Raw genomic sequence first — 27,230 nt, 5'->3', positions numbered from 1 at the left:
TGTGTGTGTGTGTGTGTGTGTGTGTGTGTGTGTGTGTGTGTGTGTGTATGTGTGTGTGTGTGTGTGTGTGTGACTACGTGCATTCATACACACATTATTAGTGCTCTTTAAACTCTGTGACTGCGACTTATCAAATGAACAGTAAAGTCATTGTGAGCAGTGAAAACGGGAGGCCACTGATCTGTGTCATAAGCAAGTTTTTCCGTACTGTAGTCATGTAATATGAGTTAAAGTCAGATCATCATTGCACCAGAGTATACAATTCAGTTGAACGCACTGCTGCAGGATTCAATTCGAATTGGAGGTTTAAAAAAGCTTTAAAATGTATTTAAAAGGTCAAACAAGCAGATGTTGATTAAAATACTGTGGGAGATAAGAGGGAGGAGATAAAAGCAATAGCCATGGGGAACAAAATAACAGTTACTATGACAAAAAGCAAGGTGTCTTTAGATGCATTTCAGTCAGTCAAAATGATTTTTTTAACTATAAATGACAAAGTTCTTGTGGATCCAGATCTGCATTGAAATACACACTATGTTAAGACTATCTTGGAATGTATGATACAGGTATTTAGTTTAAGTAAGCATAGCAGTTCATGATAAAATAGTGAAAAAGTTCAAAAAGGTCCTATCTCTCTCTCGCAATGTTGATCAAATTTGTGGATCTGCATTAAAAAACATCTGATATTGAAGGGAAAGAGTCAGACAATGGCACTGTGTGAGTGAAGCTCTTACCCTGAGGGAGCCCCTCTGACAGAGCTCAAACACCCCAAACACACCGTACTCAAACTTCACCGTGCCGTAGAACTTTGTCAGGTTGTAGTAATCTATACGCAGCAGCTGAAACATGGGAGCAGTGACAGGGAGGGACAGGGAAGTTGGACAGAAAGGGTTAAAAAAAATGGATTGGGCAACACACTTTTACTGCTATGACATCAGAAATGACAAATGCATGTTATCTACGCGTCATTTATATAATGTTAGAGAGGAAAATGCTCATTCATTCACAATCTTTTAATCTTATCACAATGACAAAGCACAATATCTAATCGATTAGCAGGAATATTCATGTCTTTGTGTACGAACAAAGCTAGAAATAAATGTCATGGCTGGGAACATCCTAAACTGACAGAACTCATGATCTATCTCCATTGAAAAGTATTTTGGGAAAGAATTGTGTAAATTTAGCATGAAAGATTTTCAATGTGGAGTTACAAGAGGGGAGAAAGGTAGGTTTACCAAAAGTGTTTTATATAAAGATAAATAAAGAGGCATAATACAGTAGTGTCTTACAGTGTTCAGCTCAATCCTCTGGTCCTCTGTGAAGTCTCCGTCTGTCTGTTTCAACTCTTTCAAGATTACTGGCTGAAGATTACAAAGAAATAAGACACATTTAAACGGTGAGTGATAATACATGATCATCTCTTTCTGTTTGTTCTTTTTACGACAAAATGTTGATTTTTGTAAGTACCTTTTTGTCATAGCGGCCTCGATGATTGAAGAATGTGCTGTCCTTCCTCTTATCTTCATCAATCTGTTACATACATGCACACACACACACACACACACATCTGATATCATATCCTGATCTTGCTGGATATGATTTAATCAAATTCCGAGTATACATCATGTAAACGAAAGTATTGAACTCTGTAAACCTCCAAAGCCTGATGGATGACAGATGTGGTCAAGGTCAATAAACTGATAAAGTACTTGAGTTTAACACTCAGGGTGGATGCTATGCTCCCGCGACAACACTGATGGTCAGGACGGCATTATTAGCTGTAACTTCCATATGAGAGCAGTGGAGCGGCCGTGAGCTAACCAGTGGTAGGCTCACATGCACTAACATGCACTTAAAGCATGCACGGTCGGCCCGGCTACGCCACTAAAAGCAAGGAGAAGCTCGGATTACACCACACACAGAGGGAGAGTGACTTCATTCTCTGCTGAGGAAGACATTACTCCTCTATATCTTTACATTGATAATAGTTGTTTGCAGTTATACTAATGCCCTGAATCCCGTATTTTGCACCTTTAAATATCACATTAGCTGCTAAATCGGGTTAGTGATAAAACAGATAAACCAGCATGATGAATTAATGTTGACATGATGCTATGTCAGGTATGCTTTACAAAAATAGCGGACCGTTCTTGCTGAGTGGTCTTTGAGTTTCTGTACAACAGCGCAGGTGAAGTAACCAATAACAATCTGACAAAGAAGACACCGCGCTGCACCAATAGGCATGAGACATGGTGAGCAAATATAGCAGGCCTGTTTTACACGGGTTCATTTCAAGACGAGACCGGGCCGTATGTGAATTTTACTGTCAAATGTTGTGTGTCAAATATCAGGTGTTAGGCCTAATTTTGAAACTAAGCATAACAAAACCGATAAAGCTGAGTCCATCAGGAGGGCAGTGTGCTAAGCAAATTAGTACACAGTTTAAAACAGTGTGTACCTTCAACAATCAGACTACAAAGGGCAGCTCGGCATTTTGCTAAACATGGGCAACCACTCACAGACAGAGAATACATAAATGAGGCTTTCCTCAAAAACCTTTTTCTCAAAAGGTTTTGTTTGATTGACTGCAGAATAAACACACTGTCATATCCAGGATTAAAGACTGATCGCAAGAACTGAACTGAAAATGTACACATGTAAATAAATGTAAGCTGTTGCACTGATAAATGCACTGGTCTTCAGTGTGGCTGTGACTGAAAGTGTGGAAAGCAATGACAGCCCATGTCTGGCATTCAACTGACAACTGACTATTCAGAGGCATGTGCGCAGGTGAGAGTATCAACAGACCAGACAAAGCTTCACTGAGCAGCAAAAGGCAAGGACAGGGATTGCATTAACTAGTCAGCCTGGTTTACAATTTACTGATTAGTGACCTACATCACAGAATGTTTGTTTATGTGTGAATGAGCAACTAAGCAAAGGGACCCTATGCAAATAATAGGCCTACAACAGTATCATTAAATCACAAACAAGGTCAAACTTCCAATAATAGTGTAACTAACTAAATGACATGTGCGTTTACGTCATCTTTGTAAAGTGATACTCATCATAGAAAAGCTTGCCCACCCATGCATTGAACATAGGAAACAGTTGATTGATGAGGCTGTTTACCTTCAGTGAGACCTCCTTCTCATCCAGTGGACCAATCAGATGCGGGTTGATGTGAGACCACTTCTTCTGCATAAGACGCTCTTTCCTGTTCTGCCTAACATTATCCACACACACACATACACACACACAGTAAATACGCTCTTGTCAGAACTGTTGTATCTTCCTGGTCTCTGAATGCAGCTTTACTGATGCCTTGAAGCTTTAGGTCTACTGATGCTAAAGTTCTACGTGTAGCAAGTGTGATACAGCAGCCGTTTACCTGTAGAAGATAAGAGCGATGACTGTCACCACGACAACACTGAGACTCAGAACGATCACAATCACGTCCTGCATATCCAAGCCTGGAAACACACACACACACATGCACACACACACACACACACACACACACACACACACACACACACACAAACACACACACATACAGACACAGTTTAAACAGGAATAAAAATAATTAAATAACACTATATTTCGAAATTGTGTCTTCAGATTTTAATGTGGTTTTGTGTGCTCTGTGTGTTAAAGCTTCTCAGGCTTGCAGCAGGGACCCTACATGAGAAATCTTAAACATGCACAGACACAAAAACCATGCTGTGAGTTCCTGAGATGAATGGGATCTGATATTAGAGTTGCAGACCAGAAAGAAACTGTGCTGTATGGAGTTAACAATCTTCAGGCTACAGTGAAGCACCACATCACTGTCCACACTACATCTACAACATCAGTGTGTGTGTGTGTGTGTGTGTGTGTGTGTGTGTGTGTGTTACCATTTGGATTTTGTGTCACGTCAGAAGGTAGGCGACCATTCCAATGCAGCGCGGGGTTTGTGTCTATCACTCTGGTTTCATTTTGCGACGTGTCAAACACCACCAGGGTTTCGTACTGGAGAGAGACCAAGGCAAAGTATAAAAAACAAATGTTCACATTGACTGTGCCAACTGCTGAATGGACAATAATCTCACCTTGCCAGTGAGTGTTGATGTGAAAATTATAGAGAAGTTATCGTCTCTGTCACCATACTCATCGAGCTCATAGTGTCCTCCCATACCTGATTGAAGCACACAAACATAAATACGCGCTCACATACACACACAACGAAGAAAGCATTTTATATTTCCTAGACATGGAATAATCTAAATGTATGATTGTATGTTATTTAATCAGCTACAAAATGTCTATTGAGGAATGAGTCCAAAAACGTAATGAGTAGCCTTTGCCTTTGCTTTTGAAAATTATGAAAAAGCTCATATGAATAAAATAATTTAATCAGAACAAACTACAAGTAGGCCTGCTATCAACAATTAATTTAATTCACAATTAATCTGCCATTTTCTTGATTAATCGATTAATTGTTTAGTCTATTAAAAAGAGTCCAAGGTGACCTTTTCAAATAGCTTTTTATACCTGACAGATATTCCATACCTTCAAGATATTTACTTTACTAAATTGTAAAACAAGGAAAAAAGGAGCAAATCCTCACATTTGAGGAGCTGGGACCACATCACATCCCATTTGCTTGAAAAATAATCATACTTGATTATTAAAACAGTTGCCAATCCAATCAATTAAATGTCTAATAACAGGCATCTAACAACAAGCATCGCAAAGGGTTTTACAGTATTGCACTTGCAAGCCAGAAGCATTTTGGAAACTCAGATGGTGCCTTCATGGACACCAGAGTGGCCTTCCAAAACAAGCAATGTTGTCCAACGAATAACAATTTGTCAATTTGGTTGTGTTATATTGCTTTATTAAAGGGTAGCTTTGGTATTTTTTAAGCCGGAGGCTATGTTTTTGTCTTCTGTTTGTCTTTTGTTTTCTGTTAAGTGACTAATCAGGACAACGTTTTGAAATTGAACGCTGCAGACAGCAAACGCTAAATGGGCTGCAATGTTATCACTTAGACAAACTCCTAACCAATGAATGTACTTCCACTAAAAATGTTTGTTTTTGCCACTGACAGGCTCATATTGTTATTGTCTGACAATATTATGAAAATGACCGGACAGCTCTGACCCCACAGACTTTCTACACTCCAACACAACAAACTCTGACAACACCAGTGTCCCACTGTGTCACTCCTCTCTTCAACTCTCTCATGTTTCCACCATTGTCTTCCCAGAGACAAGTCACATGGACAAAATAACGAACAGAAAGCGAAATGTAAGAAAAACCTTTAATTTCTCTTGTCACACATTTATTATAACAATCTAAGCCTGTTGTGGCAAAACAAGCAGTTTTAGAGAACACAAATTCTTCCTTCCATTCTGTTGCTAACCTTGAGTAGTCACTGATCATACGCACCGTCAATGGAGGCGTTAACAAAAGGGTTGTCAGGCACATCATTGGATCTGTTTTGTAGCTGGCTGATCATCTCCTGTCTGAGCACTTCACCAAACAGCAGAGCCCCATCATGATACCCGGCCACATAGTCATTGATCTGCCCATTAGATAGAAAGAAAGACAAAACAGTCAGAGCCGGATGCGAGAACCATGTCCCTACACAGTCTTGTTTAAGATGTTGCTCACCGTGTCGTTGTACGTTAAGTTTGATCCATCGATGTAGTTCCTCAGTGGCAGAGTGACCACCAGTATGTCCTGCATAGCCTTACTGGATGTTGTGTTGACATAATACTCAGGGCTGGAGGAAGAAAAACGGTGTCACTGTCTTAGTTCTATACATTCAAAGTGTCATATCTCTATGATTTATTCTGATTTCTTGTTTTACAGTGAAACGACTCATTAAACTTCATGGTCACAGTGTATGGGCAAAATGGTGAAATCATAGACAGGCTTACTTGTAAATATCAAGGAGAATGAACAGGATCTCATCATCAATCCGGCCCACCATCCCCTTTATTGAAACAACGTCGTCAGGGCTCCCACATAAGATGAAGACTGAAATAGAACAGTTTAAAACAACTTATTTTGAGCTCTGGTTACATTATTTCAATGCTACTATGTACAATTACTTCATAAGTCTGGGACAAATTGACTTTCAGTGTTTGAGTTAGATATGTACTGTATATCAAAAACACCAACAACGACCTGGTTCCATGCGTATTTCACAACAAAAAGTGGGCTGGTGATGAGCAACCTCATGGTGGTGCTAGAGAAAACGTCAGTGGATCACCAAAGTTAGTCATGTTCCTTTCAGAACCATGAATATCTGTACGATATGTGGTGCAATCCATTTATTACATTTTAATGATTAGATGTTTTATTCTGGGCCAAGGTTGTGGACCAATCAACACCCCAACAGACCAATCCCCTGTGAGCAAAAAACATTATAGTAATGTTACTTGTAAATTGTAACATTACATCCTGTTTTGATGCACACACTCACACACCCTGCCCCAACAAAAGCAGGCAAACAGAGCAGAGTAGCTATTTTACCGAGACTCTGAGGGTAATATATAGATATAATGATGTAGCCCAAATTAACAGGTTTCCATAGTTGCAGTTAGGCTGTGCTAACCTAGCTAAGAAAAACATAACGCTAGTTCTTACTGTCATTGAAAAATAACTTAACTACCGTGAATTCTCATTATAGTGGCCAGTGCCTCAACTGTAAAGAGTATTGTTGCCAGCTTTATTTGAATCAGGCGTATATTAGAGACAGGCCTTTAGCTGAAGTTTCCTTCTTCTCCGATCTGCTCCCGTTTACCCTGTTGAATTTTTGTTCGGGCTACTTAGTTGACAAGTTATAGATGAACATTTAATATACAGGAATTTACATTTCAGACGCTATACCACTGACTGTCCCTGTAACAATTGGGCTACAATTTAGCTCACTGACTGTACCAGATTTGGACCTAGACTGGTTTCCGGTTCACCTCATGCACACTAATGTTGTGACTGTTCAGATTAGATAGTTTACTCCTCCATAGATGTAGATATTAGATGATGTTTTTCAGATCAACATTATCCTTTTGATTTCAAGCTTTGTTGAAGGAATGAAAGAAGGAGACATGCTTGATGCGTTGAGACATAACTCAAACAGACAAAATACTCACTGTTGCTGTGTCTTTCCTTAGAGTCGAGGGCCTTCTTCAGATCATCCTCCCCACGCAACATCACTCTGCTTGTCTTTGAGGCAAAGCTGGCAGAGGCTGCTTCCAATGCGTTGATGTACCTGTGGAAAAAGCACGGAGGAAAAACAAAAAAGTGACACTTTAGTGCTGAACAAAGCTGCAGAGGTCAATCAAGTGAATTGCAGTCAGTGTTGTCTCACCAGAAGCAGTCCTCAGTTACGTTGCTGGACTTCTTGTAGACGTAGACCTGCTTCCATTTCATCTTAAATGGTAAGACCTTTATCATGAAGTTGACTAATAAGTCTGAGATCTTGCGTGCTGGAGGCAGAATTCTGGTCAGTTTGGGCTTATAGTCACACGAGAGGCCGAAACTCCCAGCAGAGATGATGGGAATGCTCAGGTTCAGGCCAATTTCATCACTGAGGCGGATAACGGGGGGTTAAAAAGTCAGAAATCAGTCAGTTGTTTGGTGGTAGATAATCAAACAGGAAAAGAGTCATACTCACTCCACTAACTGGAAGGTGGCGTAAGTGCAGGAAGGCCCCAGCATGACGCAACCAACCTCATTCTTACTCTGCAGAAAAAGATACAGTGTGAGTACTTATTCTGTCATCACATTGTAAGTGCGTCACTTATTGTGGGAAACCACAGCACTACCACTGCCAAGGTTCAGATAAGGTCAACACACTTAAAATTGGAGATATTTGCATCTATCTGCAACTCAGATGGCAACCCCTGTAATGTTGATATTGTTGGTGCAAGATGGTCAGTCTTCAGAGAAGAGGTTTATCATTGACTGTTAGGCACCGACAGCAAAAAAACAAAAAGACTTCTACTGTTGAAGTTTTTGATGATTGACATTTGAGCCTTCGTAACTGTCCTGAAAATAGTTTCACGAAATGACACATTTATAATTCAACATTTAAGTGAGCCAGGATAACCATCCTGTCATGGAGCAATTGACATACTGTGCCAGCTAAAGAGTAATCTAGGGATGATAAACTATCAAACCACAAAAAAGTAAACATACAACGTTTTTGCTGTACACCACACAGAAAAGTTGAATCTCTTGAATCGTATCACTATTAACAATAGCTCACTTATTTCTCTAAGCCTCTCAGAGCCTCTTCACCTAAAACATGTTTACCCTTGATTGATTTGACCTTAATGTATGCACTAAAAGAAACACTTTAAACACTCTTTAGGCATCTCATCTGTTGACATCTTTTGACCACACTCACATGCAGCATCTTGAGTATTGCCACTCCCTCACAGGTGCTGCTCCCACAGCCCTGCCGGTTGTACACTGTGGTGTTGAAGCCGTTGTAGTTAGCCGTCAACTTGAAGTCTAAACCTTGGGTCATGGAAAGAAGATAAGAGTTATTAATAGTAAAATAATTAGCTCATTCATCTCTTTGGGCTGGTAAGATTAGATTAGACTGACCTTATCGCCCACTGGTTTAAATGCAGCCTTAACATTTACAGCAGTGGCAAGAACAATGCTGAATATTACAAAGTGTACCAATTTGATAATAAGATGACGAGCTTCTGACAAAGTGATGGCAGTAAGAGTAATGCTCATCATTGGTTACTACTGTAGATAATAAGTCATCTTAACTATTTCTTTAAAATGAATAACTGTGAAGTCACATGTATGTTTGGTTGACAAAGAACACTTTGATTTCCAAAGATGAGTTTAAAGAAGTTTGTGCTATAGTGGTTCCCAACTGTAGGTCAGAACCCCCCGAGCCGTCTAAAGATACGTAGACCTGGTATTAAGGTGGTTAGGAAACACTGTTTACGCTGCATTTAGCTTTCTTGAAGTGTGAATAGTACTCATTTGAAGAGATCAACACCGTGGTCTTATTTCAGCAGCATGGATACTGTATAATATAATATGTATAATAACAAACCAAACCTTTTGAATTAAATGCGTCTTTACTGTACAGGCATATTAGATGAGAAGTTTGAACAGTTTCTGTGTGTTCAGGAGAGAGATTTTTCGCAGACAATTTTTAGCCTGGAGCTGCGCAAAAACATTAATTAAGAGTAGATAGAAACTAGCCTCTGCCAAATTCGGAAAATAAACAGCTTCAAAAGTGACAATAAGTATATCAAAGAATCTCCCAAGTGTTTTTCAGTTAGGAAAGCCCAGCTGCTAATTGTCAGTTTGTTACATCTGGATGTTTTCTATCTCCACACAAGATACAGGAGATAGAATGTAACAAGGAGACTGTGTTGGATTCTTTTAATAAGCATTAAACATGTTTTTTGCTGAATGCATCTACCACATACATACATACATAACCAGAGGTTTCCTGTACAGTATGCACCTGAAGGGTTGGGTATCAAACCAAACCTCAATACTTTTTGGAACCAAACACAATGTGTTCACATCAAATACTGTCAAGTACTGACTTGCATTGCATGTCAGGTCTTTTTTACTTACATTTTATTTAGCTTAGCATCAAAGTTCTTTCTTGGCCTCAAAAACTGCAGTGTCTATTGTTTAGGCAAAGTTATTGTATGGCTACTTATGAGTTTATGCTGCTGAGTTTGGTATTGGTACCAAAATCAGCATTAGTACTGAAATATTTCAAGACCCAACCCAAAAGTCCCTAAACTCATATCCATATTGGAGAAACACTGGCGGCACGTCTTTGAAGTGATGAATAAAAATTAAGATAAATTAAGGGTGAAATTGAATTAATCTTAATTCATCTTAATTAATACCAGGTTTATCTTAATTAAGATAGATTAAGTGTGAAATTTAATTCTAAAGACGAATCATTTTGTGAATCTATTAAAAAAAAGTTATTTATCTGTAAAAAGCTTCATCCAACAAAGGAGAAAAAAAATCTGAAATAACCGCTAAATCCAAAAGAGATCTCATAATCCATGAACGATTTAAACAAAATCATGGACAAATTTAGGTTTTTAATTACAATTTAATTCTTTATCATCCGCATTATCATTTCACGGCCTTTTATCATTTACACAATGGTGGTGCAGTAAAACCTCTTCTTACTCAACAGGATGCAGAGAAATAGTTCATAAATTTATAAACCATCTTGATTTAGTCGTTCTCAATTTTAATGGTTTTCTAGGAGCTTCTATTACTTCACTTTCAGCTTTTTAAAACAGATCTATCACTTGCCTTAAGAAGTAACATTGGCTCCTTGGGACAGTAAGGATTGATCGTTAAATTCTTTATTTTAGATTGTTTGAGATTATATTTGTCTATAAGGTCTTATTTGTGAACTCTCAGTCCTTACCTTCTTTATCATTCAACTCCTTGTCCTTTTTAATGGCTTGTTCCACGGCCGCCTGCACAAATGGTCGACTCCACCCATAAGTGTTGTCCTCCAGCAGCACAACATTCATGGTGTATGTACGCTTCGATGACAAACAGTGTTCCAGCATTTCGTTACCAACCACCGCCACTATTAACACTCCCAGGTAAGGCAAGCTGTGTGAGCTGTACATGTTGCTCCGTGAGATTTTCCTGTTTCCCTCAGAATCTTTCGTCTTTTTCCAAAGTTTCTACATGTCAAAAAACACAAAAGCCAGTCCTGGCAAACAGAAAGCTGAAGGCAGGTTTTTACATTCGCCCCCTTAAACAGATCCTGTCACTTGACAATTTAAGTCCAAAAAAAAGAGTGAACAGGACTCTTCAGTGACGAAGCAGAAGTCTCACAGTCTCTTGATTCACTGTCCAGCGTCCAGACAAAAGAAGAAAAAAAAACTTCTGTCTGGGATCTGGCACACAACCAATTGAGTAAATACAAAAGATTCAATTGCGGGTTTCACGCCATGCAGTTGTTCCTCTAGTGCAAGCTTGAGATCAATAATCCTCCACCTTGGTACGATCTGGTCTACCTGTCCTCCATACGTTAATGAACAACAGTCAAGTGACAGTCGGTGCACCATTCAGACAGAGGGCAGGGCAGGAAAGACTCCCACACTCCATCTGGACTGACATCTCACTTAGAAACTTATTAAGATCATAAATTATCCTGATTGTAAACATGAAGTTAAGGCCTGCCTCCACATTACATCTCCTGCCTGAATAACATCAAAAATGATTTACAAATTTCCATTTTTGTAGTGACTAATCTGTCCGTAAGAAGTGAAAGAATAAAACACCAGTGTCTTTGCCGGCTCTTTATTTGATAGCAGAATAGTTGTACTCTTGACCAAAAAAAAAACATAAATGTAGACAGCGGAATCAGTTCAAATGATATTTTGCTTTGTTTTACACAATCTTGTTTGTTCTGAAGACTCTTTGTTCGAAGCAGAGGTGGCGGAAAGCTTGCATAGGGACAGGGGCAAAGGTCATAGAAGGCAATAAAAGGGAAGGCTTGTGTGGAGCTGATAAATATTGTCTGCTATAAAAGCAGGGTGGATTAAGCCTATAAAAGCCTTCGCCAAACTGCTCATAAACCAGTGTCACCTCGTTTTGTGGAAAGCAGCAGTACCGTTTACTTTTATGTGTTTGGATAGAAGAGAGCCTCTAAAATTGCAGTTAAATACATCAAAAATATTTCTGGTATCTTCAAAACTGCACCTGCTGGTGAAAATACAGGCTAATACAAGTTAAAACAGTCTGTGCTCTTAACTTAAACACATCATTAATACGTTTACATATGCATGCCAGTAATGTCATTACAACATGATGAAGCCATTACTCTGATGATCACAATTAACACACCGGGTTTATCATAGCAGTGATCATATTCTGATTAACAGTTCGCTAAAAGGGTGAGATGATCTTCTATATTTTCATATTATCAACAAATCTCCTGAATAGACCCAAACCAACCATGAATGTATCCGACTAACAAGCCTCGTCTTTGTAGCCAAAGACGGATATACCTTATTCCTATCTGGGCCAGAGAATTTATTAATATCCAAGAGCTATTAATACTAAGTGAGTAACACCAACGCACTGGGTGAAATGTTCCTTACAAAGCGATGAACATGGGGACTGTAGTTTATTTGGACTCATTTCCTCACACACCGTCCTGCTGCCATAAAATACACACTTAATTCTTCAAATCAGCACCACTATTTTTGTCTGTTTGAGAAATGTTTGCGAAAAGCCTCAATGCCCCGCTGTTTGAGGAAACAAACTTTGCCTTTTTTGAGTAATTATACATTCCTGTGCTTTTTTATTTTAACCAGGCCAACAGCATGGCTCTATGGGGGGCCGTGTTTGACGGTCAGTCTCTCAGTCCAACACTTTGCTCTGAAATATTTCCACAAATACTGAATGGATTGCCATGTTATTTTTTACAGACACTCATGGGCCCCAGATGATCAACCTTAATGACTTTGATGATCCCGTGCCTTAAACTTTAGCACCACCAGTCAGTCATGTTTTTCAGTTATTTTGAGAAACTAATGACATTTCTATCAGCCTCAGCTGTACATGGTGTTTAGAGCTATTCAGTAAATGTCAACATGCTAAACTAAGATGGTGGACATGATAAACATTATACTTTCTTAACAGCTGCTTGTTAGCATCATCATTGTGAATGTGTTGTATGTTGAGGCACTGCTGTGCCTAAGTACAGCCTCACATGGCGTCCGATTTTATGACACACAACTACGCAAACCTATACTACAGCACACAATCTTAATTGTTTTCATCAAATTAATACCATGGTAGTTTATTTGACAATAACTTGCTGTATCTTTTACAGTTTTTTCAGTATCTGTTGTCTCATTATCAGTCCATCCTCGTCACACATCTTCTACAAACACACTGTAGTCGTATTGCCAGTCCTAAATCTCGCTGGTGTCAGACTCTTTTATCACTCCATGATTGAATTGTCTTTCTCACACTGTTTTATGTTCTTTGCTTCGCTGGTGATAAGAGGAATTGAAAGAATTATCTTTTCGATAAAAAACATATTTACATTACAACTGTGTAAGTGAATGAGCTTGTTTTCTCATCTCTCCAAAAGCTCTGCTGGAAGATCATGTAGTGTGCTGTTTCATTGCTTTCAATACATTTCGCAATTTACACCAAAACCCACTACATTATTACGCTGTGTGATTCTACCACACAAAACAAACATTTATTCACATTTGGACTCAACATTTCCAAACAAAACTTCAGGTCTTTCCAGTACAATTCATCATCGCTCAGCTTCCTGTCTGGCCACCACCTTACCGGGTCGTAAATGTCTCAAACAAACACACACGTATGACGTCGTAATAGCGCGGTTGGCTTGGGGCACATGGCCATTTAGACCCATTACTGCTTCATGTGAAGAGGCTTTCCATCTCAACACACCCTGGCTTATTATCAGTCAGAGGAAATGGTAACGTGTTAAGAGGAACAAGTCTCTTTGTTTTATTGTCTCTTCATGGCTGTTTAACAGCAACTGAACGCTGTTAACAGTGGCTGTTATTGTTAGTCTGAGAAAATGGGTCCAACTGAGCACTTTCCCCTCTGCATGAAGGTAGATAAGAGGGCTGTTTTAAAGGAGGCCTTCACCTCAACACACAGAGCACCCAAACAGATGTGAGAGTGTGAAGGCCACACTCACACATGCACACACATACATGTATGAAAGAAGAGGCTTGAGGTAATAAGAAGCCATTTGTTAGGCATAACTTCAAATTAACCTTTAGAGAACATATGTTGTTGATCTTTTTTTATCTTGCTGAGTGTCTCATCTCCTCGACCCCAAAATGTACATACATGTGATACATCTGGAACAAGCAAATAGTCTTCTTTTTCTTCTTCTTTTTCTCTTCTTCTTTCAGCTGTACCCATTAGGAGTAGTCACAGCAGATCATCTTTTTCCATCTAGTCCATCTATCTGGACTGAGGGACCACGTGCACACATTTCTCCAAAACTTTATGTCTGGCTTTAAGTTTAATTTGAGTTGGAAACCTGTAAAGACACAAAATCACAAGGAAAGATGCGAGCTGATGAAGATGGGCACTAAGGCCTATTAATCTGTGTCCAAAAATACTCCCCACAATGAACACTAATTATTCTTGTTTGACTTACTTTTTGCTAAAACACTACAATGCCCAGCTGTTTCAGGAAAATACCTAGCATTTTCTACATACATATTTGTCCTCTTACCTGTAGTGCTATTTGTCACATTATATAGTTCCTACATTAAACTGTTCACAACAAGGTCTGTGGATTATCTTGAGTACCCAGGTCATGATTTCTGGAAAGAGACATTGTTGTTGAGTTTTTCAAATGTATTATTTGGCACTTTGAGCACCTCAAGCTGAGTGCCACATAGTACCATTACTTTCTAGAAAAGGCAGACATCAAAACTAGGCAACTCACACCAAAACAATCTAGATTGATAAACAGCACCACAAGTAAGAGGGAAAATGTGTATTTATGACTTTGAGGTTAACTGTCCCTTTAAAGATCGATATCTTCAGTGGGAACAAATGAGCCTTGGGAAAAGCGAGAGGTTAAGGAAGTTAAGAATTGAGAGACAGATTCACTCGAGGATTAATGGGATGTTTTGACAATAGCACTTTTTTGTAAAGCCAGTTAACCCTTGAATAAAGGTTAAAGCTATTGGACCCCGTTTGCTTAGGAAACATGGGGATCGAGGTCGAAGTCAGATAAAGAGGTATGTCCATTATTTCAGAGGCTAATGATTAGTCTGTTTATGATCAGTCAATAATTGCCCTCTGCTGCCTCTTTCCTCATACAACCATATCAATCGGCATCTTACTAATAAATCAGGCACATAAATAACTGACTGACGTCACTGACAGCAAATATTTTGACTTTGGCCACACTGAAGGAACTCTGAAACTCAGACATAAATGCCAAAAGGTCCGTCAGCATGGTGAAAACAAACATATAATGGTACCTTATATGCAAAGATACATAAGGTATATGTACCGTAAGTACTAAACCAAAAAATGGGTCAAATTTGTTTGTGTCCTGACACTATCACTTATTCTGAAACTCGTGTCCATGCAGTGGTGATTTATGATTGCTGTGAAATGTGGAAAAGATAAAACATACAAGTGATTTATGGTGCCAGCATTAGGCCTGTCACCTATTGCAAAACTGCCCTTTGAAAGAACCCTTCAAAAGTGTTTCATCATATGTTATTAAAGAATTCAATCTTAAGTTCTTTAGTTTTGTGTAGTTTTGTCAACATAATGATGTTGAGGACGACGCAATAAAGTCTTTCTTATTTCCAAGAGCTTCATGTGTATTTGTATGGTAAGAAATGTCAGTATTTAACTGGGAGTTCTGGATTGGGGTAATTGTTTGATAGACAGTAATTCAATGAGTGTTTCAGAGAGCACACTACCACTCTTGAGTGGTACCATCTCTGTCTCGCTGCCATTCTGCCCTCTTGTGGATGTGTTGGTTCCATGGACCAAAAAGCTGCCAGCGTCCCATGGATTCATAAGACACCACCAGTATATGTATAAGATTTGCTTGGAATTTCATAATGACCATTTTCCTCATTCCTCACACTCATGGTGTTAACTTGATTGATTCATTTGAGAGAGTTGTTTATAAATACAGATTAAGTATCATTTAATACAAAATGCCACATAATATTTGTTTGGGTGAGTCTGTTTTTTGAGCCATTTCAAAAAGGCACCAGCTCTGCCCCGCAGTGCCTCACTGTCTGTTGGTTTATGGCTGGCACCTGTCAGACTCTGAACTGTCTGTAACGCTCAGAGTTGTTTATGAAAGGATAATAATTAAATGATAATCTATTTTATCTATTCTAACCTAACTGAATGTAATCAAATCAAATGCACATTATATATTCCTAACTAATCTATCTAACCTCATCTAATGCAGTCTAAAAACACCTAATGTAATACAATCCAATCCAATTTTATCTAATCTAAACTAATCCAATCCAATCTAATCTAATCTAAACTAATCCAATCTAATCTAATCTAATCTAAACTAATCTAATCTAATCTAATCTAATCTAATATAATCTAAACTAAACTAAACTAATATAATATAATATAATATAATATAATCTAAACTAATCTAATCTAATCTAATCTAAACTAAACTAATATCATATAATATAATCTAATATAATATAAACTAATCTAATCTAATCTAATCTAATCTAACTAAACTAATATAATATAATCGAATATAATATAATATAATATAATATAATATAATATAAACTAAACTAATATAATATAATATAATATAATATAATATAATCTAAACTAATATAATCTAATCTACCATAATTTAATTTAATCTATCTAATCTAACCTTCAATAATTGAATCTAATCTAAATATTTTTTGACAATGTAATGTAATTGATTCAAACATTACATTACATTACATTACAGTCATTTAGCAGACGCTTTTATCCAAAGCGACTTACAATAAGTGCATTCAACATCGGTTTTCGAGAGAACTAGTCACCAGAAGTAATAAGTGCATGTCCTTTCCTCAAACAAGCATCTAAGAGCATAAACCAGAGCCAACGTACAGTGCAGAAACAAACGAATGCAATAAGTGCCACAAACTAATACAAAAACAATAAGTGCAATAAGTTAGTATGAATACAATAGATGCTAAGTAAGTGCTAAGCGGAAGGGTAGGCCTTCTTGAAGAGGTGAGTTTTCAGCCTGCGCTGAAAGATGGGCAGCGACTCTGCTGTCCTGACGTCAGTGGGGAGTTCATTCCACCACTGTGGGGCCAGGACAGAAAACAGCCGCGACCGGGTCGATCGTCCGCAGGGACCTCTGAGCGACGGGGCAACCAGTCGCCCCTAGGTAGCAGAGCGAGGTGGTCGGGCCGGGGTGCAGGGCTTGACCATGGCCTGGAGATAGGAAGGAGCTGTTCCTTTCACTGCCCTGTAGGCTAGCACCAGAGTCTTAAACTGGATATGAGCTCTTACAGGTAGCCAGTGTAGAGAACGGAGAAGGCAAGTTGTGTGGGAGAACTTGGGGCGATTGAACACCAGGCGAGCTGCAGCTTTCTGGACAAGCTCCAGAGGTCTGATGGCCGACGCCGGGGCTCCGGCTAGTAGTGAGTTGCAGTAGTCCAGGCGGGAGATGACAAGAGCCTGGATTAGCACCTGCGCCGTCTCATCAGTGAGGAAGGGGCAAATCCTCCTGATGTTGTAGAGCAGGAATCTGCAGGAGCGTGTAACCGATGCAATGTTTGCTGAGAACGACAGTTGGTCATCCAGGATCACACCCAGGTTTCTCGCAGTCCGAGTTGGCGTCACCACGGTATCATCAATGGTGATGGACAGGTCTTGGTGCAGGCAACCCTTCCCCAGGAGGAACAGTAGCTCGGTTTTGTCCAGGTTGAGCTTGAGGTGGTGTGTCGTCATCCACTTCGAGATGTCAGCCAAGCACGCAACGATGCGTGCCTCCACTTGAGTGTCCACGGGGGGAAATGACAAGACCGGCTGGGTGTCATCGGCATAACAATGGTAAGAGAAGTCATGCGAGCGAATAACAGAACCCAGAGATGTTGTGTAGAGCGAGAAGAGAAGGGGGCCCAGGACTGAGCCTTGTGAAACCCCCGTAGTCAGCATGCGTGGTTCCGACACAGAGCCCCTCCATGACACCTGGTAGGATCGACCTGTCAGGTAGGATGCAAACAGGGAGAGTTCAGAGCCTGAAACGCCCATCCCCTCGAGGGTGGATAGGAGGATCTGGTGGTTAACAGTGTCAAACGCCGCAGACAGGTCCAGGAGAATCAGTACAGAGGAGAGAGAGTTAGATCTCGCTGCGTGAAGCGACGCCTGAGACAGCAAGGAGGGCTGTCTCAGTCGAGTGACCCACTTTGAACCCGGACTGGTGAGGGTCCAAGAGGTTGTTTTGGTGGAGATAGGAGGATAGTTGAGTAAAGACAGCACGTTCAAGTGTTTTGGAAAGAAAGGGTAGAAGAGACACCGGTCTGAAGTTCTTGACATCAGAGGGGTCAAGTGATGGTTTCCTCAGAAGGGGGGTGACTCTAGCAGTCTTGAAAGCCGTGATAAAGCATCCTGAATCAAGAGATGTGTTCATGAGGTGGGTGAGAAAAGGAAGGAGTTCAGTCGCAATAGACTGAAGAAGAGGGGAGGGGATCGGGTCAAGGGAGCACGTGGTGGGGCGGTTAGAGGTAACAAGGTTGAGGACCTCGTTAGGGAGCAAGATAGGGTAAGATGGGGCATGGAGAGGGGAGGGAGAGCTGTGGGGGAAGAGCTGGAGATGGTAGAGAGGGAGAGGGTGGACAGGGAGAGAGTGGACAGGGGGGCTGAGAGAAGGAGGATCTGATATCGTTTACCTTCTTGTCAAACCTAATCTAATTCTACATAATGTTATGTCATATTATGTAATCATAACCTAATCTAATTCAGCAGATGTCTCCACACAGTCCGACTGCTGTCCATTCTGAGTGTGTATGCTGAGAAAAAGCTGGTGTACATACAAAGCCCTGGCTCTGCAAATGGTTACACTATTCCAGCAACAGGGGGTGTTTGGGCTCGTATCAGGAGCCAAAAGCATTGTGTCAGTTGAAGTCTCATTGTACATCAGAAGTTCTGTCTGTCTGCTGCAAAACTGAGAATGTTGCAAAGTAGCTGATGAAGGTATAGAGATAGAAAACAAATTCAGGCGAGGGTACATGTAATCTGAGCCTGAAGATGTCTTAACTGACTGACTTTCAAAATGAAACAATAAAAACTAGATCTGATGACTGTAAAACAACCATACCTCCGTTGCATAGCACAGCATTTTCTTTGAAATGTAACAAAACACGTTTACTAATTAGAATGTGTTATGAAACCTCTTAAAAATATGTCATAAAATCAGGGATAGGATTTGTGTTTCACATTATTTCTTAAGATCTCAAACATAATAGGGACAGGCTGCCACACAGGATCTATTAATTGAAGCAGCAGAAGAAAATTACAAAATCTCTGTAACTCTTAATTCTTAAAGACTGGAATGAAGGTCTTAACAATTTTGAAAGTTGTATCTAAAGCAGGGAGCAACATAATAATTTTGATTAATTTGTGACTATATTGGAGTAAATAAAATAGATAATAACACATATATATTGTTTTTTATTTTATTTTTATTTACTCAATTACAGTCCCAAATTAATCAAACCAGTCGCAATAATTCTTATGTTGCTCCATGCTTTAGATCTGTTTATTAATAACTTTTTACTTCCCTTATTCTCATGCATGATTTTTATTCATTAGTATTAAGTCCCTGTGGTGTTTCTTCATAAATAAGGTACTACTCTACTCCAGAAAAAAACTGTTTATGCGACTTATCCTCTGTTGTTTCCTGGTCTGTTTCTGTTCTGCATCCATCACTTCACTCCTTCTCTTGTGGGTAAAAGGTCAGCTGGCCCTTGACTAAACCGCCCCGCCCACTTGTCAAGGCACCCTGGCTGTGATTGGCTGCCGGGTGTGTAGCGTACAGTGTTGCAAAAGAAACAAGACACGTCCAAGCTTGTTTGTTAAGCTTGACGGTTTTGGTCAACACGGCTGATCCGAGCCGAGCCGTGATAGCAGGACTGCAGACACGAAGAAGAAGCTAAAGAAGCATAAGAAGCCAGCGCGCTCGAGGAGATTTAATTTACCATCTTCAAAACCTTAAAGTCTATTTTATTCATTTGGATATTTAAACTGGCTGCTGGATACTTTGATTATTTTCTCCTTCGCGTGAATGTGTATTATTACGTGTTTGTTTGCGCGAGTGTGGACCTGTGACACGTGCAATTTGTAAAGAAGAAAAGTCGAAGAGAAGAAGAAATGGAGAAATCAAACAGCTTCTCGTCCGACCGAAACATCCTCTGCCTGTTTGATGTGGACGGTACATTGACAGCACCTCGAGAGGTGAGCAGCTCTCTCCCATCCAAATCGATAATATCGGTTATTGGTTATTATAAGCTTTCATAATAGCTCCCTGCTTCGCTGCAGCTCCTGCTCCTCTCGCTCTTCTCCCTTCAGGATTTGCCTCCGAATTATTTTCAGTGTGAGACAGTTTGTGAGAGGACAAACATGACGTCTGGTGGCCTATTTATGTTCTGTCAAAACACACATGGAAACCAAACTGTCACCTCACGTGGGCTTTAAGAGGTTTTTCTATAATATACTTTAGACTCACTAAAGGAAAACTGACATAAATGCCATTTTCCTAAACCTAGTTTTTTGGTGTTTTTGTGATTTAGTAAATTATGTAAGGTTTAAAGGATAAAGTATTTATTCTATTATTCAGTCCAATTTATTGTGTAATGTTTTTTGCTCCATGCTTCCGCCTTTTTTCATTCATTGGCCCATTGAGTTCGAATGTTTGGGTTAATTTAAGGTGACTGGTGTGCGTGTGTGTGTGTGTTACACAATGCGGTGCAGCTGAGAGTTTGTCTTCCATATGCTGAAATAATTGGAAATCTGTGCCAAATTATATGGCCACAAAGGTAAATTCTGCAGCGTTGTCCATTGTTCTCTGTTCTATGTAATGATGCTTCAATAACACAGATTTGTCTTTTTAATGATGGTTCGTGCATGTGTGTGTGTGTGTGTGTGTGTTTGAGAGGGAGCTCTACCAGTTAACACAAAGCTATAATGTGCCATGCATTTTCCTGTAATCTGCAGAAAATCGACCCAGAGTTGGATGAGTTTTTCCAGACTCTGCGGAGGAAAGTGAAGATCGGCATCGTGGGAGGGTCCGACTACTCCAAGATAGCTGAGCAGCTCGGGGAGGGGGATGATGGTGAGCAGTCCTCTTTCTGTCTGAACCACAGATGGTTTACTCACTGCATGCTGTATCATTTACTCAGCTGGCTCACACTGCATGACTTGACCCTTTTCAGTGTAACTTCTGCTTAATTAGACACCAGTCCACAGAGAGTGGAGCTGAGAGGATGGTCCTTGGGAATAATGTGGGATTATTTAGGCCATTATGCAGCTATATAAAGAGTAACACAACATCCTTCTCACAGACCCACTATAAAAAAAGGATGATAACACAAGCCTGATCACCCTTTTCTTCCTTTATCTGTGTCGCAATCCAGGAGGATTATTGAGGTATAACAGAAATGTAAATGTTGTGCCAAGATTGAGCCATGTGGTTTGTGCTGAAAGGTGAATCTTTTTATACTTTGTGATGCACACATTCGCAGCAGATGCTGTTGTTGCTGCAGTATAATGTGAAGTCAAAACAATGACTCCAATAACACTTTTATTACATTTTTAACCCAGTTAGAGGAGTATTTGATTGTTAATTGTCATACGCAATCCGGCAGTTATTTTATAATCATCTTCTGCATGCTGTTATTATGCTGGATTATGCTGTTTTGCATGTGAATGCTGTGTTATTGAAGGTAAAGTGATCAAAGCAGTTTATTCAGGTAAAGTTATAGACTTTTCCTGCAGAGAGTTGTTTGCGGTGCAGTTACAGCAAAGTGAAAGGTCAGAGAGATTAAACTTGGCTTTTCCAGGCAGTGTTACATACACTGTAATCTGCTACCAGGTAAAAATAGCAGGCTGTTCCATTCTTATTCATATTCAGGCCTTAGTGGCAGAGCCACTGTTAATTTAGTTGAGAGTGTGTGTGTGTGTGTGTGTTTTAAAGAACCAGATGAGCACATGTAGCAACGTTCCATCTGTCTCCTCTCTTGCAGTGATACAAAAGTTTGACTATGTCTTTGCTGAGAACGGGACAGTGCAATACAAAGATGGGAAACTCCTCTCGAAGCATGTAAGTGAACATTCAGTCCCATCTTTCATGTTAAGTCACAATATCACCTAGTATTCAACACGTTATCTATTTTGAGAAAACACATAGGACGACATGATTGTATGACGTACATGCTTCACATTTTGTGTGATGAAACGTATGTTTACAGACAAAGAAATAAGACAAGTGCTATAATTATTTAGCCTGGTTATGTTTAGTAGACAATAACTGAAGAGTGGAAAGGGAAAAAAAGGAAAATGAACCACTTACGACTGTGAATCTACCAAGGTGACCTTTTTCCTGCATCTTGACAAGCCATGTCCTAGGGGCAAAAAAGAACTGTCATCAGTTTCAGTCACCTGTCGCAACAATGGGACAGAGCGCACCCTGTCATGTGTTTATGAATAAAGTGCAGCGTCATCCCTATAGGCGATACAAAACCAGATCGGAGAGGAGCTGCTGCAGGACCTGATCAACTTCTGCCTCAGCTACATGGGGCTCATCAAGCTGCCAAAGAAAAGGTGAGACTTTGACCAACCCTATGAAACAGGCCACACACTTGGTATTATTTTAAACCCAATCCAGGTTTCTGCCTCACTTAAGTCCTCTCAACAAGTAGCATTTCCTTTTTTGCCGGCAGGGGAACGTTTATTGAGTTCAGGAATGGAATGCTCAACATTTCCCCAGTTGGTCGGAGCTGCTCTCTGGAGGAGCGAATTGAATTCTCTGAAATCGACAAGGTAAAAGACTTGCCATTAGTGCAAATTCACCTGATTTGCAATGAGATTGAAACCTACTGTAACTTAATTAAAATCCACAGTAGCCAAATTAAACAAGCTGTACATTTTTAACACATCAGGCACTGAGAGTCACGGACTAGGCACGGACTAGGCACGTCTCCGTCTCTCGGTTCCATGAAATGTGCTCAATTAGGCAGACGGAGAGAGCTCAAACAATGTTGAGGTTTCAGGACCACTTAACAGGCTGCCCATTGATGGTTCACAGAGCCAGGCGATATGGAGAAAGCAGATAGCAGCAGAGGAGGCGAGGTTTAACCCTTCAGCTGCCTGCTAACATTTATCCAGCTGGATCCTGTCCACTCAGATTAAATGAACCAACTTGGCCTGTGCATGACAGATTGCACACATTTAACATCTGGTGAACGGAGCAGATACTAGTTATAAGTGTGTTAAATGCAGATACACGGCTTGTGTGCAGTAACAAGGTTGGCCACGTCTGACTGCTTTGTCTCTTTCTCCACAGAGAGAGAAGATCAGGGAGAAATTTGTGGCTGCCCTGAAAGAGGAGTTTGCTGGAAAGGGACTACGGTTCACTAAAGGTGAGAGAGTCGAAAGCCCACTGACAGAGAAACCGTGTTCAAGTTTACAAGCATGTGCACTCGCTAAAATAACATCCTGAAATATTTGACCCACTAATTCTAACTCTGACAGTTCTCAAATTACATTTAGGAAATGGGGCGTGGCAGTGTCGGGTCAGTACTCTGTATCGGAAGGTACTCCTGTAAGAATCGGTTTCATGTCAGTGCATCCCAACTCCCCACCACTCATTAAAGTCCTGATGTCCACACTACACTACACGTATTAAACCTTTTGAACCCTGATATCACCATCAAATGTCTCCTGAACAGGGGATCAAAACAACAGATGACAATGTTCCATGAGAATTTGACTTGTCTTGTAAGTCATTTCTTATATATTATATGGTAGCGTTGAAAACTGTGACTACCACTAGAATTTACAATACAGTTATGTGAGTTTAAACAAAGCTCAGATCTGTTTAGCATGTTTGGACATGACCTAATCTACTATAGTTTTAACTCGCATGCTCTCTTTGTATTCTTGGAGCGTGGTCTTTCAGGATCTTGCTGTCTTCCTAATGACGGTGTAGTTTAATGACACACTAGTTTTACAGCATATCTGGAGCCCTTTGTTAACTATTACACAAACACACAGTTTCACCCTGTCTCTCTGTGGCGACACAGCAGCAGTAAGGTTAATCGGATAATGGATGTTTGCTTACGTGCTCTGCGAGGTGTGAGCCTCAGTTGATGACGTCTGAAGGCTGTTCACAATACAGACAAACAAAGGAGACAGACAGGCTTGTTTCTCCTGAAATCAATTCCAGTTCTCGGTCCGTGGCACGCAGCACAAACGAGAAATGTGACTTTCTGTCATGTCCGCTTTCTGACTTTACAAAGTTCAGCATATATCTATCATGTTACCTGAAGTTTATAAGATAAAACAACATGAAACTTTATTCGTCCTGAGTGAAATTGCTGCTCTGCTGTTGCAATGTAAAATGGGATGCGTGCAAATATGAAAGATAACAATAAGGTGCAAATGCAAAATAAATACAATGGACAAAAGATATGAACAGGTTAAGAGTAGGGATCAGTCTAGGTGGTGGGATGTGTTTGTACAGTATCAGATCTGGTTATTAGTATTAGTCAAAGCACAGGCTTTTAATTGTTATTCTGTCAACCCCAGTGTTGTCAAATATTATTTCCAGCACCTGATCCTTTTCTTCAAGTAGGTTTCACTTTGTCCAGATGGATGATATCGTTCACCCACTCAGGTTGCTGAGGTAGAGAGCCAGTTGTTGTTGTTTTTTGTAACATCAGAGCCATTTGCAGATGTTTTACTGTTCACTTTGTTGACACAGAGGAAATGCGCCGATTGAACAGAGTTTGAGATTCAGTTGTTTGCCTTGCTCAGTGTCTTTCTGCTTCTGCGCGGCTGCCCTTTATAACAAATGCAACATTAAACATTAATCACCAAAGTATGGTTTACATTTTCTACTACCTTGTCATTTGCAAGTGCCTTCAGATTGTAAAAATAAACGTTATATAGGTGGTGTATAAACATTCTATCCAATCTGCACTGAGAGTACAGAATATAAGGGACACTGATAATGTGACATCAAAGCTTGTATCCCGTTTTGATTGTTGATGATGTAGTTAAAGAGAAGCAAACCCTTTGAGGAATGTTTGATATTAAATTCCTTAAATGACTAATTTCCAAATATTGCTTCTTAAAGTTCTATTAGAGTCCTGTCTTTATATTCATTGGAACTTTTTCACTTTTTGTGCATTTTTGTCTAACATTAACCAACATGCTGAGTAATTAATATTTTAAAAAGGCAAGTTGTGTAATTAATTTAGATTTTGGGGATTTAGTGGTTGAAAAGGTTTACAGGCACATCTATGCATTGTCAGCAACTTAGCAGCCCGACTTTGTTCTTTGCTCAAGAATGTAAAAAGCTGACAGCCGGCCGGGGGATGGGTTGTACCAGAAGTGGTTGAAGCACTGAGGTGTGTGGGGTTAAAGGTGCTTGGGATGGAGGCGTGTGGAGGGTGGGTGAGTGAAACAGCCCTCTGATTGGCTGGATGCTCCTCAGCTGTTGCATTTGTTGTTGACTCCTAAAACCCTTAAGCTGAGACAAGGCAATGAATAGTATTTAAGGGGGGAGGGAAGATTGAAAGGGAAGTGCTAGGTAGAACTGTGGAGGAGACTTTCTGGCAACATTTCACAATTCTAAGGTCAATCGACTCCCAGCTGAGCAACAATAGAGCTTTAACATGTGATGAACAGCACGCTGTAGTGAGAACCAGAGCTGGACATGTTGCAAAACACACGTCGCAATCTATGACCTTATCTATGAGCTGCAGCCGTAATCACGCCTCTCACTGTCGTCTCTGGATTCCTTGAATATAGAAAATTCTTGGCGATGGTCGGTCAATGATGGACACACATTGTGTGTGTTTAGTTGTGGCAAATCCTTTTTTTTTTCCTGACTGCAGTGTGTCGCTCTCTGCCAACTGTTAAAACAAACAAGTCTGCACCCGCTGAACAATGGGGCTCCAAAAGCCTCCATCAGTCACAGCCTCTGCTCAGACAGTAAACAACGTTTGTTCTGCAGAGACAGACTTGTTGAGTGTAAATAGGTGGAAGAATGCGAAAGGGAAAGCAACACATTGAGTGTACAGGTTCGTACTAATTGTGTTGTAAACAGACATGAACACTTCTTCGTCTGCTCTTTCCTGAAAGAATTGGCAAATGCGTGTTAACTGACAACAGAATGTTTAATTTCCCTCTTTAAAATGCATCGTACCATTAAAGATGTTTTTCATGGATTACAATGCATATGATGAACTAATCAAGACAAGGATGATAACAAAGTCCTGTTGGTCATGTGTTTTTAGGTGGTCTCATCAGCTTTGACGTTTTCCCAGAGGGCTGGGACAAGAGACTGTGTTTAGAGCTGCTGGACAGCGAGGGCCTGGACGCCATCTACTTCTTTGGCAACGAAACGTCAGACGTAAGTTCATCCTGGGAAATAATGACAGGAGGGCTGGGTGCAGTGATGTGGATACAGATACTGACACTGATTACTAATTAAATCCTTTATAGTATACACTGCATGGTCGAAAGTATGTTGACAACCAAACATTACACTGATTGTTGAATATCTCCATGGGCATGAATCAGCTGCTAATAACAGCCTCCACTCTTCTTGGAATTCTTTTCACAAATATTTAGCAACCTGGCTGCAGGGATTTGCACTCATTCACACTGCTGTCTACAATATCAGCAGCATTAGGACTTCTCTTAAATAAGGGATCTCGCAATTTCAACATTCCATTCACTAGCAAGGACCTCACCATCAAATAGAAGCGTTTAACAGATATATTGAAGGATTGAGATGCGAGGCTTGAGCTTCATGTAGCTCGTCCGGTTAGCTGAATGAGTTGTGGGGAGCTTTGATAGGGAATACACCGTAGCACCCGGGCACGGCGAACCCCCCCAGGACCCTACGTAGAGGAGAGGAGGAGAGAAAAAGCGGGGAGGGTACCGAATACGAGATCGGAACAGGAGGAGCGGGTTAGGCGGGTATTTCTAGATAAGCAGGAAGCAGTACGGTTGAGGAGTGGTCCTGCTCCTGAAATTCCGATAAGTATCTTCAATTGTATTCTGGGGTTTACCTTCACAAAGTCTTTACTGCAAAGCCAACCACAAACACATCCCAAAGATCAGCTGACTGACTGTGGTGCTGGAGACATGACTACAGTGATGGCTTTTGATGAGGCCATGACTTCAGTGTTTGGTTTGCCCAGGGTCAGAGGTTAAAGATCAGAGAGCTTTGGCTGAAAGAATGTTAATACGGGTTTGTAATCTTTGATGATGCTGTTTTCAGGGAGGAAACGACTGTGAAATCTTTAACGACCCACGGACCATCGGTTTCACGGTCTACTCTCCTGAGGACACGGCCCGGTTCTGTCGGGAGCTTTTCTTTAAGGCTCCACCACATGAGCCCTGATATCCTGGAATGCCCTGCACCCCCCCCCCCC

At 40.3% G+C, this 27,230-nt stretch overlaps 2 protein-coding genes across 2 annotated transcripts in view; one reads left to right on the top strand and one right to left on the bottom strand.

The window, feature by feature from the left end:
- Positions 1-11,048, bottom strand: part of gucy2ca (guanylate cyclase 2Ca) — a 17,444-nt gene extending 6,396 nt beyond the window's left edge. The window contains exons 1-15 of the mRNA XM_031870977.1: positions 10,445-11,048; positions 8,411-8,523; positions 7,676-7,743; positions 7,370-7,588; positions 7,152-7,270; positions 5,934-6,033; positions 5,665-5,776; positions 5,440-5,575; positions 4,098-4,183; positions 3,903-4,017; positions 3,395-3,476; positions 3,136-3,229; positions 1,471-1,533; positions 1,293-1,364; positions 735-839 (exon numbers count right to left, since the gene is read on the bottom strand). Of these exons, the coding sequence (XP_031726837.1) occupies positions 735-839; positions 1,293-1,364; positions 1,471-1,533; positions 3,136-3,229; positions 3,395-3,476; positions 3,903-4,017; positions 4,098-4,183; positions 5,440-5,575; positions 5,665-5,776; positions 5,934-6,033; positions 7,152-7,270; positions 7,370-7,588; positions 7,676-7,743; positions 8,411-8,523; positions 10,445-10,655 (1,695 nt within the window). The 5' untranslated portion in view covers positions 10,656-11,048. The remainder of the gene's footprint in view (positions 1-734; positions 840-1,292; positions 1,365-1,470; positions 1,534-3,135; positions 3,230-3,394; positions 3,477-3,902; positions 4,018-4,097; positions 4,184-5,439; positions 5,576-5,664; positions 5,777-5,933; positions 6,034-7,151; positions 7,271-7,369; positions 7,589-7,675; positions 7,744-8,410; positions 8,524-10,444) is intronic.
- Positions 11,049-19,620: 8,572 nt separating this feature from the next.
- Positions 19,621-27,223, top strand: pmm1 (phosphomannomutase 1). Its single transcript, XM_031871055.1, has 8 exons — positions 19,621-20,019; positions 20,779-20,896; positions 21,807-21,883; positions 22,292-22,383; positions 22,503-22,602; positions 23,126-23,201; positions 26,085-26,200; positions 27,077-27,223. Exons 1-8 carry the CDS (start codon positions 19,936-19,938, stop codon positions 27,197-27,199), a joined length of 786 nt encoding a protein of 261 aa, XP_031726915.1. The 5' UTR covers positions 19,621-19,935; the 3' UTR covers positions 27,200-27,223.
- The last annotated feature ends 7 nt before the right edge of the window (positions 27,224-27,230 follow it).

Source organism: Anarrhichthys ocellatus, unplaced genomic scaffold (genome assembly GCF_004355925.1).
Source record: "Anarrhichthys ocellatus isolate YVR2014 unplaced genomic scaffold, GSC_Weel_1.0 scaffold55, whole genome shotgun sequence".
NCBI lineage: Eukaryota > Metazoa > Chordata > Actinopteri > Perciformes > Anarhichadidae > Anarrhichthys > Anarrhichthys ocellatus.
The sequence above is the reverse complement of the archived record's forward strand: the minus strand, read 5'-3'. Positions and strand labels throughout refer to the sequence as shown.

Excerpts from the sequence above, each read along its gene's own strand:
- pmm1 (XM_031871055.1), top strand. The coding sequence starts at position 19,936 with ATGGAGAAATCAAACAGCTTCTCGTCCGACCGAAACATCCTCTGCCTG. Across the intron at positions 23,202-26,084 it reads GGGACTACGGTTCACTAAAG|GTGGTCTCATCAGCTTTGAC; the intron begins GTGAGAGAGTCG and ends ATGTGTTTTTAG. Across the intron at positions 26,201-27,076 it reads TTGGCAACGAAACGTCAGAC|GGAGGAAACGACTGTGAAAT; the intron begins GTAAGTTCATCC and ends TGCTGTTTTCAG.